The sequence below is a fragment of the Bufo bufo genome, chromosome 1 (genome assembly GCF_905171765.1).
Source record: "Bufo bufo chromosome 1, aBufBuf1.1, whole genome shotgun sequence".
In the NCBI taxonomy this organism is placed as follows: Eukaryota; Metazoa; Chordata; class Amphibia; order Anura; family Bufonidae; genus Bufo; species Bufo bufo.
The window spans coordinates 805,392,883-805,409,654 of NC_053389.1; the positions used below are offsets into that span (position 1 = coordinate 805,392,883).

Genomic DNA, 16,772 nt, shown 5'->3' on the forward strand with positions numbered 1-16,772 from the left:
ATGAAGTTCATAGACCCTTTTTAAGGGGCCACCAAAAACAGATCTATGTGACAAGCAATGGTCAGGTCAGGTCTTACTAGTCAAACTAATTTTTTTTTTATTGGAAATGTTAGCTTGACGTCATCATTTGTAAGGCTGCCTCTTCTCTCCCTCCGTCACTGTCTATTCCTCTGTGTCATATGGTAGTCCAAATTCCATGGTGATTCAGACCCTGTTATCTGGAAATCTATGGGGTTGGGTCTAGAGATATAAGGAACCAGGATCAGCTACCTCAGCACAGTTCCAGCCTCCTCCACCTGCTCTCAACCATCAGTTCATTCATCTTCTCTTCACCATGTGTACTGGGAAATGTGCGAAATTTATCGGGATCGCCTTGTACCCGTTGTGTGTCATTTCCATCGTCAGCAATTTGATCTTGCTCTTTCCTGCATGGGATCTTGACGCAATCCAACATGTGTCGGAAAAGTTGACGCCAGAAGTTCTGTATCTAGGGGGAATTATAGGAGGCGGGGTACTGGTAAGAATCTGGGCTAAGGAAGCCATTTTTTTTATATCGATGCATCGAAATTCCTATTGTCTGGCATCTGCTAATCCTATTGACTGAGCATGGACGTGGAGGTCCATCTGACCTTCAGGTTTGACATGTGGTGCCCAGACAACACCTAGAACCCTGAAGATTCCATTCTAGGTTCTCACTGTTGCCTTTGTTATTGTTGTCCTAGGTGCTTATACCGGCCATTCACATCCAGGCCACTGGGCGAGAGGGCTGCTGCAACAACCGCTGCGGGGTAAGTACATGGACTTACATGGTATCTAAGTTTTATAATTAGTGATACTGCATGCTGTATCTAAGCCTAGTATGTACGATGCTATGCGTTACAGCAAGGGTATTGTGTGATACCGTCTCCTGTATCTAAACCTATCATGTGTGATACTGTCAGCTCTCTTTAAGCCCATCATGTCTGATATGATCTGTTGTATCTAGGTCTAAAATGTGTGATTCGGTCTGACGTATCTAAGCCCACAATGTGTGATAGTATATAATGTATCTAAGTCTATTATAGGCGACACTGTATTTCACATCTAAGCTTATCGTGTGTGATACTGTCTGTTGTATCTAAGCCTATCTTGTGTGATACTGTTTGATCATGTGTGATACTATGTGCTGTATCTAAGTCTATTATGTGTGGCCGACTCTTACATCAAAGCCTATCATCTAAGCTTATGATATGATACCATCTACTGTATCTAAGCCTATGATGTGCGACATTGTCTACTGTATCTAAACCTAATATTTGTGATACTGTCTGCCGTATCTAAGTCTATCATGAGTGACACAGTCTGCTGTATCTAAGGCTATCATGAGTGATACTGTCTACTGTATCTAAGGCTATCATGAGTGATACAGTCTACTGTATTTAAGCCTATCATATATGCCAGTCTGTACTGTATCTAAGCCTATCATGTATGATACTATCGACTCTATCTCAGCCTATCATGTGTGATACCGTCTGCTGTATCTAAGCCTACCATGTGAGATACCACCATGTACTGTATCTAAGCCTATCATGTGCGATACAGTCTCCAGAGCCAGTAATATCATGCTATCAGGAGCGGAATATTTAACCTCTTCTCTCCCACAGATGTTCCTGTCCATCATCTTTGCTGCTATTGGCGTTGCTGGATCCGTGTACGGTTTTGTGGTGTCCGTGCTGGGGATGGTGCGAGGACCTCAGTGCCTGTACACCGTCGACAACACAACCTTTTGGGGACGCCCTTTTTTCGCAAACCTTTCAGATCTGAAGTAAGGACTATTTTAAATCTTGGATTTAAAGGGATTCTCCGCTGAAAACCATTCACAATGCCATTTCTTGCCTTTTAGGGGGGGGAGGGTGATTTTGGTGATACATATATTATTATTAGTTGTGACAGGGGGCGGGTCTGTGACCACTTTTCTTTTATTTCTGTTAAACGGAGGATGGTCGTCCCCACCAATAGAGGAAATTGCCATCTCTGTAGTACGGGACTTATTGGTGCCATAAGAACTGAGAAAACTAGAAAAGGGATACACCAAGAAAGTATTAGGGATGTTACATCGTTTGGGTGGAGTTATCCTTTAAGCATTTTTCTCCCTTCAGTCCTATTAGTCAATAGTAATAAGTGCTGCTGTGATCCTTCAAAGGGATTCAATCTACTGGTCATCTTTAGAAACCTGCTTTCACTTATCATGTTTTATACTCCAGTCACGCCCAGAGCTGCCTCATAATCACAAACAACAGATTTCATTGAGGTACCACAGCAGAGCATGTTGCTCACCCATTGAACCCGCAGAGGGCAGCAGAGAGATGGAAGCGATTGTACAGGAAACCAGTAGAGAAATGATTGCAGCAGCTCTGGATGTGACTAGAGTTTAAGACTAGTGATCTCCCTGAATGGCACCACTTTTGGACCTGATTAACCCTTTTTTTTTTCCTCTTTGCTCTCGCAGTGATGAGAGTTACCTGTTCAACAAGGATGTTTGGAGCCGCTGTCAGATCCCCGTGGGTGTGGTGGAGTTTAACATCATCCTGTTTTCCATTGTACTGTCTTCCACCGCCATCTCTCTGATCCTGTGCACGATCCAGGTGCTGAATGGCCTCTTTGGATGTCTATGCGGTACCTGTCGGAAAAATGATTAGATGGTGAGTTTATACTGGGAGGGCCACAGGGGCCACCTCAGGGGCATTCCAGGGTTATATCATGACTTCCAGATCCTTCCATGAACCATAACATGTAACTGTAGTTGACCGCACCAGAATGATCAGGGATGCATTACAGAAGGTGATGACATTTTTGCTGGGACTTCCTGCTGGGAGAGGGGAAAAAGAGGCGATTCATCCACAGTCAGGACACAGAGCTGTTCATATCGCTGGCTGGTTTAAGGATTTTATGCACACATTTTACACTCCGGTCACATCCATGGCACCACAACAGATTACTGAGTGTAGTTAATGAGCGGCACAGCTGGGAGGGCCACAGGGACCACTTCAAGGACAGCCCAGGTTTATATCCCTCCAAGATCTAACTGTAGTTGGCTGTGCTAAAAATGAACAGTAATTTAGACATTTTGCTGGGACTTCCTGCTGGGAGAGGGGAAACAGAGATGATTCATCCAGGGTCAGGGCACCAGGCTGTTCACGCTGCAGACTTACCTGAGGATTTCATGAACCGTGTTGAGGAACTGATTATTATTTTTGATTTACAGATGGACCCTTCCAGTAACCACAACAACTTATACCCCCGCCCTCCCATTCCCGCTTATGTCAGAGGCTGGATCCTTTGACAACCCAAGCCCGATTGGTTGGAGCTATCTGCCTGGCCAGAACCCCGGTGTGTCAGAATGAAGGGACCCGCCTAACCCAGACTGACTCCTCTTGCACTATGTACTGTTTTCCGATGTGCATATATACAGTATATATATATATATATATCAGTCATGTTATTTTTATTTTTTGATTTATACTGATGTCGATATGTGAATAAACTCAGATTCGGATACAAGTGTCTCCATATTTTCGTAAATTTACAAAATAATAACACTGCTGGCGGATACATGTCGGGACTTACTGTAGCACTTATCCACCATAGGGCCACTGGCTGTGTAAAATGTTCAGTTATACAGACTGTTTGATAATATGGCACCTCACTGTTATGGGGGCACCTTAGCTATAAGTATGGGGGTACTGTGACTCCTGCTATGTACAACAAGGAGATTTCACAGGCATGTCCGCATGCGTTTTACCACAATTTTTTTCCCACATAATAGGTCTGTTACGGATAACGGTTGTGGAACCACTTTGCCAAGTAACCGGTTTGACATTGGGCGTTATTCTGCCACCTTCGCGGAAGTACCCTTTAACCTCTGAACAGAAATGTAGACTTTGCTGTGGGTTAGCGACAGGACAGATACCTCCTGGGAAGGTCCCGTGGTCAAATACACTGGTGGAAAGACACAAAACATGCAGTACCGGCAGACAAACAGATCAGGAACCCATGCAGATGGATGGTTCACACTCTGTTAAAGCTGCATATGGGTGAGCAGGCACAAGGGTCACAAATACAGTTTGGCCCCCAAAGCAGCCACTTCCCCTGCTTCCACTATAGCTACATCCCTGGTTTGTAATGTAATACTTTTGTAATGTTTCATGTTATTCCACACTTCATGCTATATACGCCTACGGTAGGCACTGTTTGGCAACAGTAATGGGACTTACCGTCCCATTCTTCCCCTCTTGGTAAGAGTGGGCTGGTCCGACTTGCCAAGGGAGGGGCAGAGCTAGTTACAGTTGGTGGGAGAGAAGAGAGTGAGGGAGCAAATGATCCAGCTCCCACCCCTCAAGGCCATTAGGACCACAGAGTCGGCTATCATCTGGGAGGAAAACTGCTCCAGCGAGCCTGCAGAAAATTTGTAAACTACAGTGTGTTATTGTCAGCAGTATGATCAAGCAATCTAGCTATATAGACTCTGCTGCAAGGTGGGGGGAAACATGCCAAGACACCACCACCGCAGCTGAAGACAGGCAGAGCTACGTAGAAGCCTGCATCTCACAGTGAACACCTACAGCCACAGGTGCCAGAGTTCAGCCGTAGGGAAGAGAATCAGGAGAGAGACAGTGTCAGCTAGCAAACTTCTGAGTGTCATCTTCTGCCACACTGCTAGCCACCATACCCTGGGAGCACTTACTGGGAGGAGAAATAACAGTTTGCATGAACTGCTGCTGGATGTGCTGCTATTTGTTTTTGCACTCGGTAAAGATAGACGTTCTTTGTTCTATAATCTCTCCCTTGGTTCCTTTACATCAATTATTTACTACACCAAACCACAGGGAGCAACGGCCTTGTGACAAAACATCTCGTCAGGACCACTATCAATCCTATCCTCTGCACTGGCTCCTCAAGAGCTCCACCTCCACTTCACACAGCTTGGGCCTCATTTATCAAAACTGTCTAACAGGAAAGCTGTCTTAGTGGCCCATAGCAACCAATCAGAGCTCACCTTTCATTTTTCAGAACACTTTATGGTTTTGATAAATGAGGCGTAAAAAAATCAATTTGCAGGGAGACATTTCACCTGCTCCACCTGCCCATTTGCAGTCTTATAGGTCTTTACCACTTGGTACAGAATCCACACCTTTCTCTGCCAGGCCTTCAGATGGGTTACTGGTTTCCACCATGCTGTCCTCATTCTCCTGTCTCCTCCATTTTTGGAAACCTTTTTTTGTAGACACATCTGTAAACTTATCTCCACTGTCAAAGCTTTGACCCTCACCTACCAATATTTGCAACGGGCCGCCCTCGGGCTGATCGTGCCCCAGGTTTTAAGGAATGCCGATTGGTGACGCGACCTTAGTAGTTTGCGTGTCATGGTTCTCCTACCTGGATTTTGTCGCTCCCCAGGGTTAGGCTCCGTAGCAATAAAGTGGGGAATAAGTCGAGTCCAGACTTGATGAAGTTCAACAGTTTTACTTGAATAAACTTGCATCCAAACTACACTTTCTCTTGGTTCCAGCAGGCAAACTTGGATATCTTGCTTTCTCTCCCTGCTGTGCTAATCTCTGGCTTCGGTCTCATAGCTGGACTTTATGACAGTTCTGGTAGCTTTAAGTGGGGTGCCTTTGGCTGTTGACCCCCTCATAATACTCTGTCTATAAACTGTAATGAGTCATGGGGCCCTATGAGCTGCTTCCTTTGGGAGACTCCTGCTGCAGGAGGGGGGCCATTCCCCTCACTGCGCAATGTCTTGTCATTTTCCAACTCCACTCTAGACTGACTGTAGCTTCCTGCAACCCCTCTCTTGGTAGGACTAGCCCACTTCTGCCCCAAAAAGGGGAGAATGGAATGGTAAGTTCCATTCTATCTAATGATCTGTCTCTGCCAGATACACTGCCACCTGCTGGTGAACCAGGCACAGTATATGAATAGTTTCCTAGCAATACTATTAAAACACAGTGTAAGAGGACCAGACATTAAATACACAGACATTATTTGTTAACCATTAGAGACGGTAGCAGGGTGTAGGAATGGTAGTGCCCGCTCTGTGGTACTACATACCCCCTTACTTAAAACCAAGCCACCCTCGGCTTGTGGCTAGGGTATGCTAGGGTTCCCTTTAAGTTATAGGGTTAATTTCGAGGGCACCCTTTAATTTTAGGGTTAAGTGCCAGTGTCCTCTTTAAGTACTGCTTAATACTACTTTCTGTTACCATTCCACGTTCAGGTACTGCAACCTTCACACTACATTGACAACAAATATAAGCTGAAATAGCAATGGCTACCTCTGCCCTTTTTCAGTAGGGTAACACCTACATATGCCCACAAAATATAATATGGACCCTTGCTCTAAATAATAATAATAATAATAATGATAAAAGAGCGAGCCAAAAATAAAAAATATCACATAATTTATTTATTCTATAATAGCAAAAATTACAAATGTTTAAAAATCAGTATTGCTGTAAACTATTGAAGGGAAGAATCCCAACAATACAGAGTGCACCCTGACATTGCAACCCACACGCTGCGTCTCAAGGGATATGTACAAAAAAGGTTTTAGACCGGGTCTCAGCTCTCTAGCACGTACCGTTCCTGAGATATGCCCCAAAAATGCAAATATGGCATATCACATGACCTACATTAGCCAATAGAAGCCTGCGGGTCTTTCTCTTCATATCCCAACTGCCATACACACGGTAACATGTCCCTTATCAGCTAGTAGAAGCTGGCAGGTCCTTAGTCTCCACATACACACAGTTTTACAGCAGGTTTCCAAAACAACCCAGCCATTTTTTTTCACTGCTGCAGGTCAGCTTTAAAGGGGCAGGACGTTGTGGATGACACTGTTAAAGGGGTTCTGTAGTTTGTTTAAACTGATGATCTATCCTCTTGATAGATCATCAGCATCTGATCAGCGGAGGTCCGACACCCAGGACCCCCGCCGATCAGCTGTTTGAGAAGGCAGCGGCGTTCCACTGTTTACCGCAGGCCCAGTGACGTCACGACTAGTATCCACTGGACTGGGCGCGGCTAAGCTCCATTCAAGTGAACAGAGCTTAGCCTCGCCCAGGAAATTGATAATAGTCGTGACGTCACTGGGCCTGCGGTAAACAGCGAGAAGGCCACGGCGCTACTGCCAGCGCCGCTGCCTTCTCAAACAGCTGAACGGCTGGGGGCCCGGGTGTCGGACCTCCGCTAATCAGATGCTGATGATCTATCCAGAGGATAGATCATCAGTTTAAACAAACTGCAGAACCCCTTTAAGGGAGCGGAGTGCTGTGGAGGTCACAGTTCAGGGGCAGGTAGGGTGGCTTTTCAGACTACCCTCAAAAGATGGACTTAAAAACCCCACCCGTAGGTCGCACAAAGCCACGCCCCCTCCCACTCCGCAGCTGACGGGGATTGAAAAGATGAAGGTAAAAATAACTTCTGTCAGCTGCAGGGGTGGGAGGGAGGGTGACTTTTTCCCTGCAGCTCACGCTCAGAAAGCACGGCGATGCTGTCTGAGAGTGAGCTGTTCAAAAGGACATCCCTGTGTCCGTCCAGGCCCTGCGCCGGACGAAGGACAGGAAGTCTGAAGGCTGGACTGTCCGGCCTAAAACCGGACCTCTGGCCACCCTAGGGGCAGGCTGCTGTGGAGGTCACAGTTAAGGGGACGGTCCGCTATGGAGATCACTGTTAAGGGGCGGGGTGCTGTAGAGGTCACTGTTAAGGGGACGGGGTGTTGTGGAAATCACTGTTAAGGAGACGGGGTACTGTGGAGGTCACTAATAAAGGGGCGGCCGCTGTGGAGGTCACAGTTAACAGTGACCTCCACAGCAGCCCGCCCCTTTAAGGGGGTGGGATGCTGTGGAGGTCACTGTTAAAGGGGCGGGTTCTGTGGAGGACTCTGTTAAGGGGGCACTGAACGGTTGAGGTCTCTGTTAAGGGGAGGATCCACTATGGAGGTCAGTGTTAAGGGGCGGGGTGCTGTAGAGGTCACTGTTAAGGGGACTGGGTGTTGTGGAAATCACAGTTAAGGAGACGGGGTACTGTGGAGGTCACTAATAAAGGGGCGGCCACTGTGGAGGTCACTGTTAAAGGGGTGGGCTGCTGTGGAGGTCACTGTTAAGGGGGCAGGATGCTGTGGAGGTCACTGTTAAGGGGGCAGGATGCTGTGGAGGTCATTGTTAAAGGGGCGGGTGCTGTGGCGGACTCTGTTAAGGGGGCAGGGAACGGTGGAGGTCTCTGTTAAGGGGAGGATCCGCTATGGAGGTCAATGTTAAGGGGGGAGTGCTGTAGAGGCCACTGTTAAGGGGCGGGGTGTTGTGGAGGTCAAATTTTAAGGGAACAGAGCTCTGTGGAGGTCATTGTTAAGGGGGCAGGCGCTGAGGATGTTACTGTTAAGGGGTCAGTATCACGGACGTACCGAGACATACGGACGTCCCGGCGTGTGGCAGGAGATATGTGAGACTGGCAACACATGGTTTGATCAGACAGGTTTTCCGTGTGGATCAATAGACGTATGTGTGGTTTCTGGTATGGCCACACCCCTTGCCTTATGTGATCATTTAACCTTCCTTATTTATAGTTGCTTCTCCCACTATGCTGTGCGGCTTATAGCTTCTGTGGCTGTGGATTGTTTGTGGTTGGATCTCGGCTGAGTTCCTGGTGCTTCCATAGCCTCTTTAATGCTAAGCCTTTCCTTTCTCTATTGTATTTTGTTTGGGTTCTGTGTGCTGCATTTCCCTATTGTTTGTTTTAGGTCTGAAGTAGACTCCTGTTCGTCCTTCCTTTTGGGGAAACAGGTAGTCTCGTCCCTGCCATTAGTACCAGTGTCCTATAGGGCTAGATAGGACTCTAGGCATTCCTGCGTATGAACTCACCTACCTTTGGGGTCTGTTCATACTGGTAGTTGTAAGCCGTGTACCGGGGTGGGCTCCCCAGGATACAGCGAAGTCACAGTCAAGCAAAGCGACACTGACATCAGCTTAATATGCAAGAACAGAAACTTTACTTTAGCAAAAGTAATAACACAAGTATAATCGCAAAAATACAAACATGCACAGAAAATGCTATACCCCGGACCCACAGTCACTCTCCCTGCCCAATAGACAGGCCTAGCCGATGGCGGACACAGCAGAGCCTGCAAAGTCAATACTGCGCCGCAGAACAGTTCTGTACAACCTGGCAATCACACAACCCTAACTATCTATCTAGTTTCAGGGCTAGGCTTAGTCTCTGTTGCTTCAGGTGCCACTAGTATAAAGCAAGGAGTAAACTGGTGTACTGACCTGCGTCCGTTCTGGGCCCTAGGATGCCGCTTATCCGGGATGGCCGCCAAGCTCTCAGCAACCGTGCGGCCTTGCTTGATGATAAGGCTTTCTGTCCACACACTGGAACTGGTCTTCCTGGGACAACCTCTCTTTCAAAGGGCTGGATCCAGAAAGGGAACAACAGCTAATCTCCTTGCTTTGAGTGTCTATTCACTGCCGGACATCCGCAAGCCAGGATGGAATTGGATTCAGTCCCTCACAGCACAATCCTTCCACCATGTCAGATTAGCTCAGACTTCCTGGTTTTCAGAAGCAGCTTGCATGAGTCATCATCTGCTTTGCATATGCAGATCCCAGAGTTTGCTGACTGTAGCTGCAAAACAGTGGCCTCTAGTGCCCGGAATGCCAAATGACAGCTCCAATACACTCTAGGCATAAACATTATGCAGGTAGAGCTTTTCCACAATCTCACATAGTCAGTCAGGATTTTGGTTAGGGTTTTCACTAGGAGGTGTCCATCTTCCTTCCCTAGTTCTCAGGCCTGATTCCATGTTCCCCCCTTCCCTCCTATGCTCGGTGTGGTGTTTCCCTCCCAAACCGAAGCGTCACAGGCAGGCCGCTGTGGAGGCCACTGTTAAAGGGGCGGGCATTGTGGAGGTCACTGTTAAGGGAGGAGGGGACTGTGGATGCCACTATTAAAGGGGAAGCGGGGTACTGTGAGGTCACTGTTAAGGGAGAGGGGTACTGTGGCAGTCACTGTTAAAGGGGCAGTCGCTGTGGATGTCTCTGTTAAGGGGGCAGGGAATGGTGGAGGTCACAGTATAGGGGACTGTAAGCTATGGTCAGTGTTAAGGGGTGCATGCTGTAAAGGTCACTGTTAAGGGGGTGAGCCCCTGTGGAGGTCACTGTCAAGGGGGTGGGGTGCTCTGGAACTCACTGTTAAAATATTCTAGATTTTTTGTTCATAAGTAGCCTCCCTTCTTGCTTGTGGGCCAATGAGAAGGCTGCAATCTCTTTATCAGAGCTTAGCAACATCCATAGCAACCAATAGGAAAGTTGCCTACCCCTTACTATATAAGAACCATTTTCTGCTGTTATTTGCAGTTCTGAGAGGGAGTGAGCAGTGACATTGCTGTGCTCTGTGCTTTCATCTGGATCCTATTCCTTATCCAATTACATTAGATAGTTAGTTAGCTCATATATATATATAATACAGATAGTGGGAGATAGTCAGTGTAGGTTAGATAGTGATATAGTGGTGCTGATAGGCTCCAGTGCAGGGTGTTTCTCTGCTGTCCATACATACAGGCTACAGACATAGTGCTGTGATGTCACAATAATACTTAGTGCACTAGTCAGTAATATCTACTCACACCTGATCAAATGTGAAGTTGCATGTATTGAGCAAAAAATATGACCATTATTAGTGCCGATTTGCGCAATAGCGAAAATAATGACTGGAGATCACGAATTCTAGAATTCGCAAATTTATTGTAAATATTATGCGAAAAATTCACGAAATATCGTGAAAACAAATATTTCCTATGCCTCTCATCACTAGGAGGCACATGTCGCAGGAGGGGAAGGATTTCTCTATGTGTAGTAGCTATAGATCCATTTCACTTCTTAACTGTGACATCAAGCTTCGGGCCAAGATCCTTGCCCGACACCTTCAATTGTTCCTCCTCCCTCTGGAGGTGGGTTTTGTACAATCTCGAGAAGCTAAGCACAATGCCTCTAGAGTCTTAAATGCTATTCAATTTACTCGGCTCTGATGCTGAGAAGGCTTTTGACAGGATTGATTGGACCTTTATGAAGGAGACCCTAATCCTTCCTGGTTTTATTGCTGCCATATTCTCTTTATATGTGTCACCGCCAGTTCTGTGAGAAGGTCTGACAGACGTTCTTCTCTACCTCTTGTATGATGTTCTTTGTTTTGGTTTCACTTTGTCAGCTCCTTTCCTTCTGCCAGGTGTCACTTATTTAGACTAATCGTCTTCCTTTATATTCCCTCCCATACTGCCTCACTTTGCGGTTTATACTACTTCCTGGATGAAGTGTTCACTGCTGGAGGCTGCTGCTGCTGTTTGCTCAGATAAGTCTTTTCCTTTATTGTGTTTCCTTGCTGGCTTGATTCTAGGTGACCCTGACTCCATCCGTATTCAGTGCAGGGAGCCGGTGGTCATGTCCCCTCACTATTATAGTGTTTTCAGGTGTCACACAGTCTTAGGTACGTGGGCATGCAATCGTCTACCATTGAGACCCTTGCATGTGCATAGCAGTCAGGGAGAGCTCTTAGGGTTTTAAAGGGCTCACCTATATGCTCCTTAGTTTGGGATCAAGCCAGTCGGTCATTTATTTATTAGTTCCAGCTATCTGCAACTTCACCCGTGACATTATAAACCGCCCAAACCGTCTTAAGCATGGATCCGGTTTCAGCCTTGATTGACCGCATGCAAGGTCTTTCGCTGGAGGTAGCAGATCTCCATAAAACTGTGTCTCAGTTTCAGGTGACCGGTTCTGCTGGCATTCATGGAGTTTGTTCCAAGCCTAAGATCTCGCTTCCGGATACGTTCTCCGGGGGTAGTGAGAATTTTGTTCGCTTTAGAGAGGCTTGCAAACTCAATTTTCGCCTACTTCCCCATTCCTCTGGTGATGAGGAGCAGAGGGTGGGGATCATCATCTTGCTGCTCAGGGATAACGCTCAGTCTTGGGCCTTTTCGCTGCCGGTGGTGTCACGGCCCCTCCGATCGGTGAATGAATTTTTTGTAGCCTTGGGGCAGATATATAATGACCCGGATCGTATTGCTCTGGCTGAATCTAAACCACGTCTTTTATGCCAGGGTAAACAGTCCCCAGAGATATATTGTTCTGAATTTCGTAGATAGGCAGCTGATCCTGGTTGGAATGATGCTGCACTCCGAAGTCAATTTTGCCATGGTCTTTCGGAAAGATTGAAAGATGCATTTGCTTTTTATGAGAGACCAGCGTCGTTAGAGTCTGCCATGTCTCTAGCTGTTCGTATTGACAGGCGTCTTAGAGAGAGGAGACTACTCTTTCCTGTCATATTCAGCCCAAGGACATTCAGTGCGCAGGGGTCTCAGTCTATCTCAATCCCCTCTGAGGAGGAGGCCATGCAGCTGGGTTTGCTTGCCTGTGATAGTAGAGGATTCAGCTCTCAGAGGAGGGTTTGTTTCTGTTGTAGGGGTATAAATCATTTGGATAATGTTTGCCCCTCTAGGAGATTCATGGAGTTTTCTGAGGGTAATAAAAAATAAAATAAAAAAAAAGAAACCCTCTAAAAACGTTCCATTTGCTACTATTGGCAAGGTTGATGCAGAAATTGAAGGTTTGCAGTTTGCTTGTAGTTCCCGTTTTCTCCTACCTGCCAGGGAGGCGCTAGACAGCAAGAACATTGTTTGTGAGATTTTTGTAGATAGTGGAGCAGCTGTCAATCTCATTGATAATCAATTTGCAACAACGCATGGTTTCCAGGTGTGCACTTTGGAAAAGGATATACCTGTTTTTGCTATCGATTCAGCTCCACTTTCTCAAAGATCATTAAAGGGCATAGTTTACAATATCCGTTTGACTGTGGGTGATGCTCATGTTGAGGATATGTCATGTTTTGTCTTAACCGGATTACCTACTCCTCTAGTGTTGGGGCTACCCTGGCTCACTAAACATAACCCCACCATTGATTGGCAAGCAAGACAAATAAATGGTTGGAGTGAGTTTTGCAGAGAGAATTGCCTCACGGCGTCTCTTTCAGAGATTTCTACCAAGACTGTGCCATCTTTTTTCTCAGAATTTTCTGATGTGTTTTCTGAGAGTGGTGTCCAGGAGTTGCCCCCTCACCGGGAGTACGACTGCCCTATTAATCTCATCCCAGGCACCAAGCTGCCAAAATCACGTTTATACAATCTCTCCCAAACTGAAAGAGTCGCTATGCGTACTTATATCTCTGAGAGCCTGAGAAAGGGACACATCCGACCCTCGAAGTCACCTGATGCCGCTGTTTTTTTTTTTTGTTAAGAAAAAAGATGGTTCTTTAAGACCTTGTCTCGATTTCAGGGAGCTTAACCGTATCACGATTCGTGACCCATATCCGCTTCCTCTGATCCCGGACCTGTTTACCCAGATTGTTGGGGCTAAAAGTTTTTTCTAAGGCTACTTTCACACTAGCGTTCGGAGCGGGTCCGTCTGATGTTTCATCAGACGGATCCGCTCCTATAATGCAGACGTTTGTATCCGTTCAGAACGGATCCGTCTGCATTATAACTTAGAAAAATTTCTAAGTGTGAAAGTAGCCTGAGCGGGTCCGTCCAGACTTTACATTGAAAGTGTCACTACCAGAGCTTTGAGACGTTCTCACAGCTCTGTTTCTCCACCCCTGTGATGATGTCACTACTAGAGCTTGGAGGAGTTCTCTCTGCTCTGTTTCTCCGCCCCTGTGATGAGGTCTTTACTTTCTGTTTCCTTCCTCCCAGCTGTTCCTCCTGTGTTTGATTTCTCTGCCTTTAAATCACCCCTCCTCCTTTGTAGGGTGCGGATTATATTTCTCATTTGAGTTGTATCTCTCGCTTGAGTATCTTCACTGGTGTGCTATCTTTTCACTGGACCTGTGTTCTGCTGCAGCAAGTACTCCGGATATTGCCAGCTGTCTTTGGGTCTGTCTTCACTGCTGCTGCAGCTCCTTCAGTTAAGTGTGCAGACATTGTAGTGTTTCTGTTTGTTTGCTGACTGGATCCGAGACGACCCCGGTTCCGTCCATATACTGAGCAGCGCACCGGTGGCCGTGCCCCTTCCACTATTGTAGGGGTTACAGTGGTCATCAGTCTTAGGTACGCGGGCATGCCTCGATCCACCATTTGGATCCGGGCATGTGCTTAGCAGCATAGGGAGAGCTTTGAGGGTCTGACAGGGGTCACCCTTTATCCTCCCTAGTTTGGGTCCGGTCAGTAGCTCTATTTACTGTGTATGCTCTTGTTGCTCACATACAGCCGTGACATTATAATCCGCCTAAACCGTCCTTTTTGACATGGATCCGCTTTCTGGCCTGGTTGACCGCATGCAGGGTCTTTCTTTGGAGGTAGCGGATCTCCGTCAATCTATGACTCAGCTTCATGCATTGGGCTATGCTCCGGCCCATGAAGTCTGTTGCGAGCCAAAGGTCTCACTTCCGGAGACGTTCTCCGGGGGCAGTGAGAATTTTGTTCGCTTTAGAGAGGCATGCAAACTCCATTTTTGCTTGTGTCCCCATTCCTCTGGTAATGAGGAGCAGAGGGTGAGGATTGTCATCTCCCTGCTCAGGGGTAATGCTCAGACTTGGGCTTTTTCGCTGCCATCGGGGGATCCCTCCCTTCGATCCGTGGAAAGATTTTTTGTGGCCCTGGGGCAGATATATGATGACCCGGATCGTGTTGCTTTGGCCGAATCTAACTTACGTTTTTTGTGCCAGAACAAACTGTCTGCGGAGCTTTATTGTTCTGAATTTCGGAGATGGGCAGCTGATTCAGGTTGGAATGATGCTGCACTCCGGAGTCAGTTCTGTCATGGTCTCTCAGAGAGATTGAAAGATGCGTTTGCTTTCCATGAGAGACCAACGTCCTTAGAGTCTGCCATGTCATTGGCGGTACGCCTTGACAGGCGTCTAAGAGAAAGAAACGAGACCTCTCTGTCCAGCCATTGTCAGTCTAGGGGCAGTGGTGCGGACTCATTCAGTGTGCAGGGGCCTCATCCTGTCTCGGCCCCCTCTGAGGAGGAGCCCATGCAGCTAGGTCGACTTGCCCCTGATAAAAGAGGATTTAGTCCTCAGAGTATGGTGTGTTTTTGTTGTGGGGGCATAGGTCATTTGGCAAATGTTTGTCCGTCTAGGAGATTCTTGAACTGTACTAAGAGTGATAATAAGAGAAAAACCTCAAAAGGTAAATCATCAAACTCCGCTTCATCTGCTACTTTGGGCAAAGTTGATGTAGGAATTGATGCTTTTCCTCTGACCTGCAGTTCCCGTTTTCTCCTGTCTGCCAGGGTGGTGCTAGAGAGCAAAGTCATTTCTTGTGAGATTTTTGTCGATAGTGGAGCGGCCGTCAATCTTATTGACACTCAATTTGTAGCCATGCATGGTTTTCAGGTTTGCACATTAGAAAAGGATATACCTGTTTTTGCTATTGACTCTGCTCCACTCTCACAGAGATCCCTGAAGGGCATTGTTCACAATATCCGGTTAGCTGTAGGTGACACTCATGTGGAGGATATATCTTGTTTTGTCCTTAACGGATTGCCTTCTCCTCTAGTTTTGGGGTTACCCTGGCTCACTAGACATAACCCCACTATGATTGGCAAGGAAGGCAAATAAATGAGTGGAGTGACTTTTGTAGAGAGAATTGTCTCACAGCGACTTTTGCAGAGGTGTCTACTAAAACTGTGCCATCTTTTCTCTCTGATTTCTCGGACGTGTTTTCCGAGAGCGGTGTTCAGGAGCTACCTCCTCACCGGGAGTTTGACTGTCCCATTAACCTCATTCCCGGCGCCAAGCTACCAAAAGCACGCCTCTACAATCTCTCACAACCGGAAAGAATCGCAATGCGAACCTATATCTCCGAGAGTCTCGATAAGGGGCATATTTGTCCCTCAAAATCACCTGTTACCGCTGGGTTTTTTTTTGTTAAAAAAAAAGATGGCTCTCTGAGACCTTGCCTAGATTTTAGGGAGCTGAACCGTATCACGATTCGCGATCCCTATCCCCTTCCTCTGATCCCGGACCTCTTCAACCAAATTGTTGGGGCCAAGGTTTTTTCCAAATTGGATTTGAGAGGCGCGTACAACCTGGTCAGGGTCAGAGAGGGGGATGAATGGAAAACGGCCTTTAATACCCCTAACGGGCATTTCGAGAATCTCGTTATGCCTTTCGGCCTGATGAATGCTCCGGCCGTCTTTCAGCATTTTATTAACAGTATTTTCTACCATTTAATGGGGAAATTTGTATTGGTGTATCTTGATGATATTTTGATTTTTTTCCCCTGATGTTCAGACCCATCAGGATCATCTTTTTCAGGTTCTGCGGATTCTGCGGGAAAATAAATTGTACGCCAAGCTGGAGAAATGTGTTTTTATGGTATCGGAGATTCAATTTCTGGGTTTTCTCCTCTCTGCTTCTGGTTTTCGCATGGATCCGGAGAAGGTCCGTGCTGTACTTGAGTGGTAGCTTCCAGAGAATCAGAAGGCATTGATGCGCTTTCTGAGTTTTGCGAACTATTACAGAAAGTTCATTTTGAATTATTCCTCTGTTGTCAAACCCCTTACTGACATGACAAAAAAGGGGGTGGATTTTTCCTCTTGGTCGGAGGAGGCGCTTGCAGCTTTTTCTAAGATTAAAGAGAGTTTTGCGTCTGCTCCCGTCTTGGTGCATCCCGATGTTTCCTTACCTTTTATTGTTGAGGTGGATGCTTCCGAGGTGGGTGTGGGTGCGGTTTTGTCCCAGGG

The 16,772-nt window shown here is 46.7% G+C and overlaps 1 protein-coding gene across 1 annotated transcript; it reads left to right on the forward strand.

The window, feature by feature from the left end:
- The first annotated feature begins 302 nt into the window (after positions 1-302).
- Positions 303-3,492, forward strand: LOC120986529 (transmembrane 4 L6 family member 4-like). The gene is made up of 5 exons (XM_040415157.1): positions 303-517; positions 723-788; positions 1,644-1,804; positions 2,489-2,681; positions 3,245-3,492. The coding sequence occupies exons 1-4, from the start codon at positions 335-337 to the stop codon at positions 2,676-2,678; spliced, it is 600 nt and encodes a 199-aa protein (XP_040271091.1). The 5' UTR covers positions 303-334; the 3' UTR covers positions 2,679-2,681; positions 3,245-3,492.
- The last annotated feature ends 13,280 nt before the right edge of the window (positions 3,493-16,772 follow it).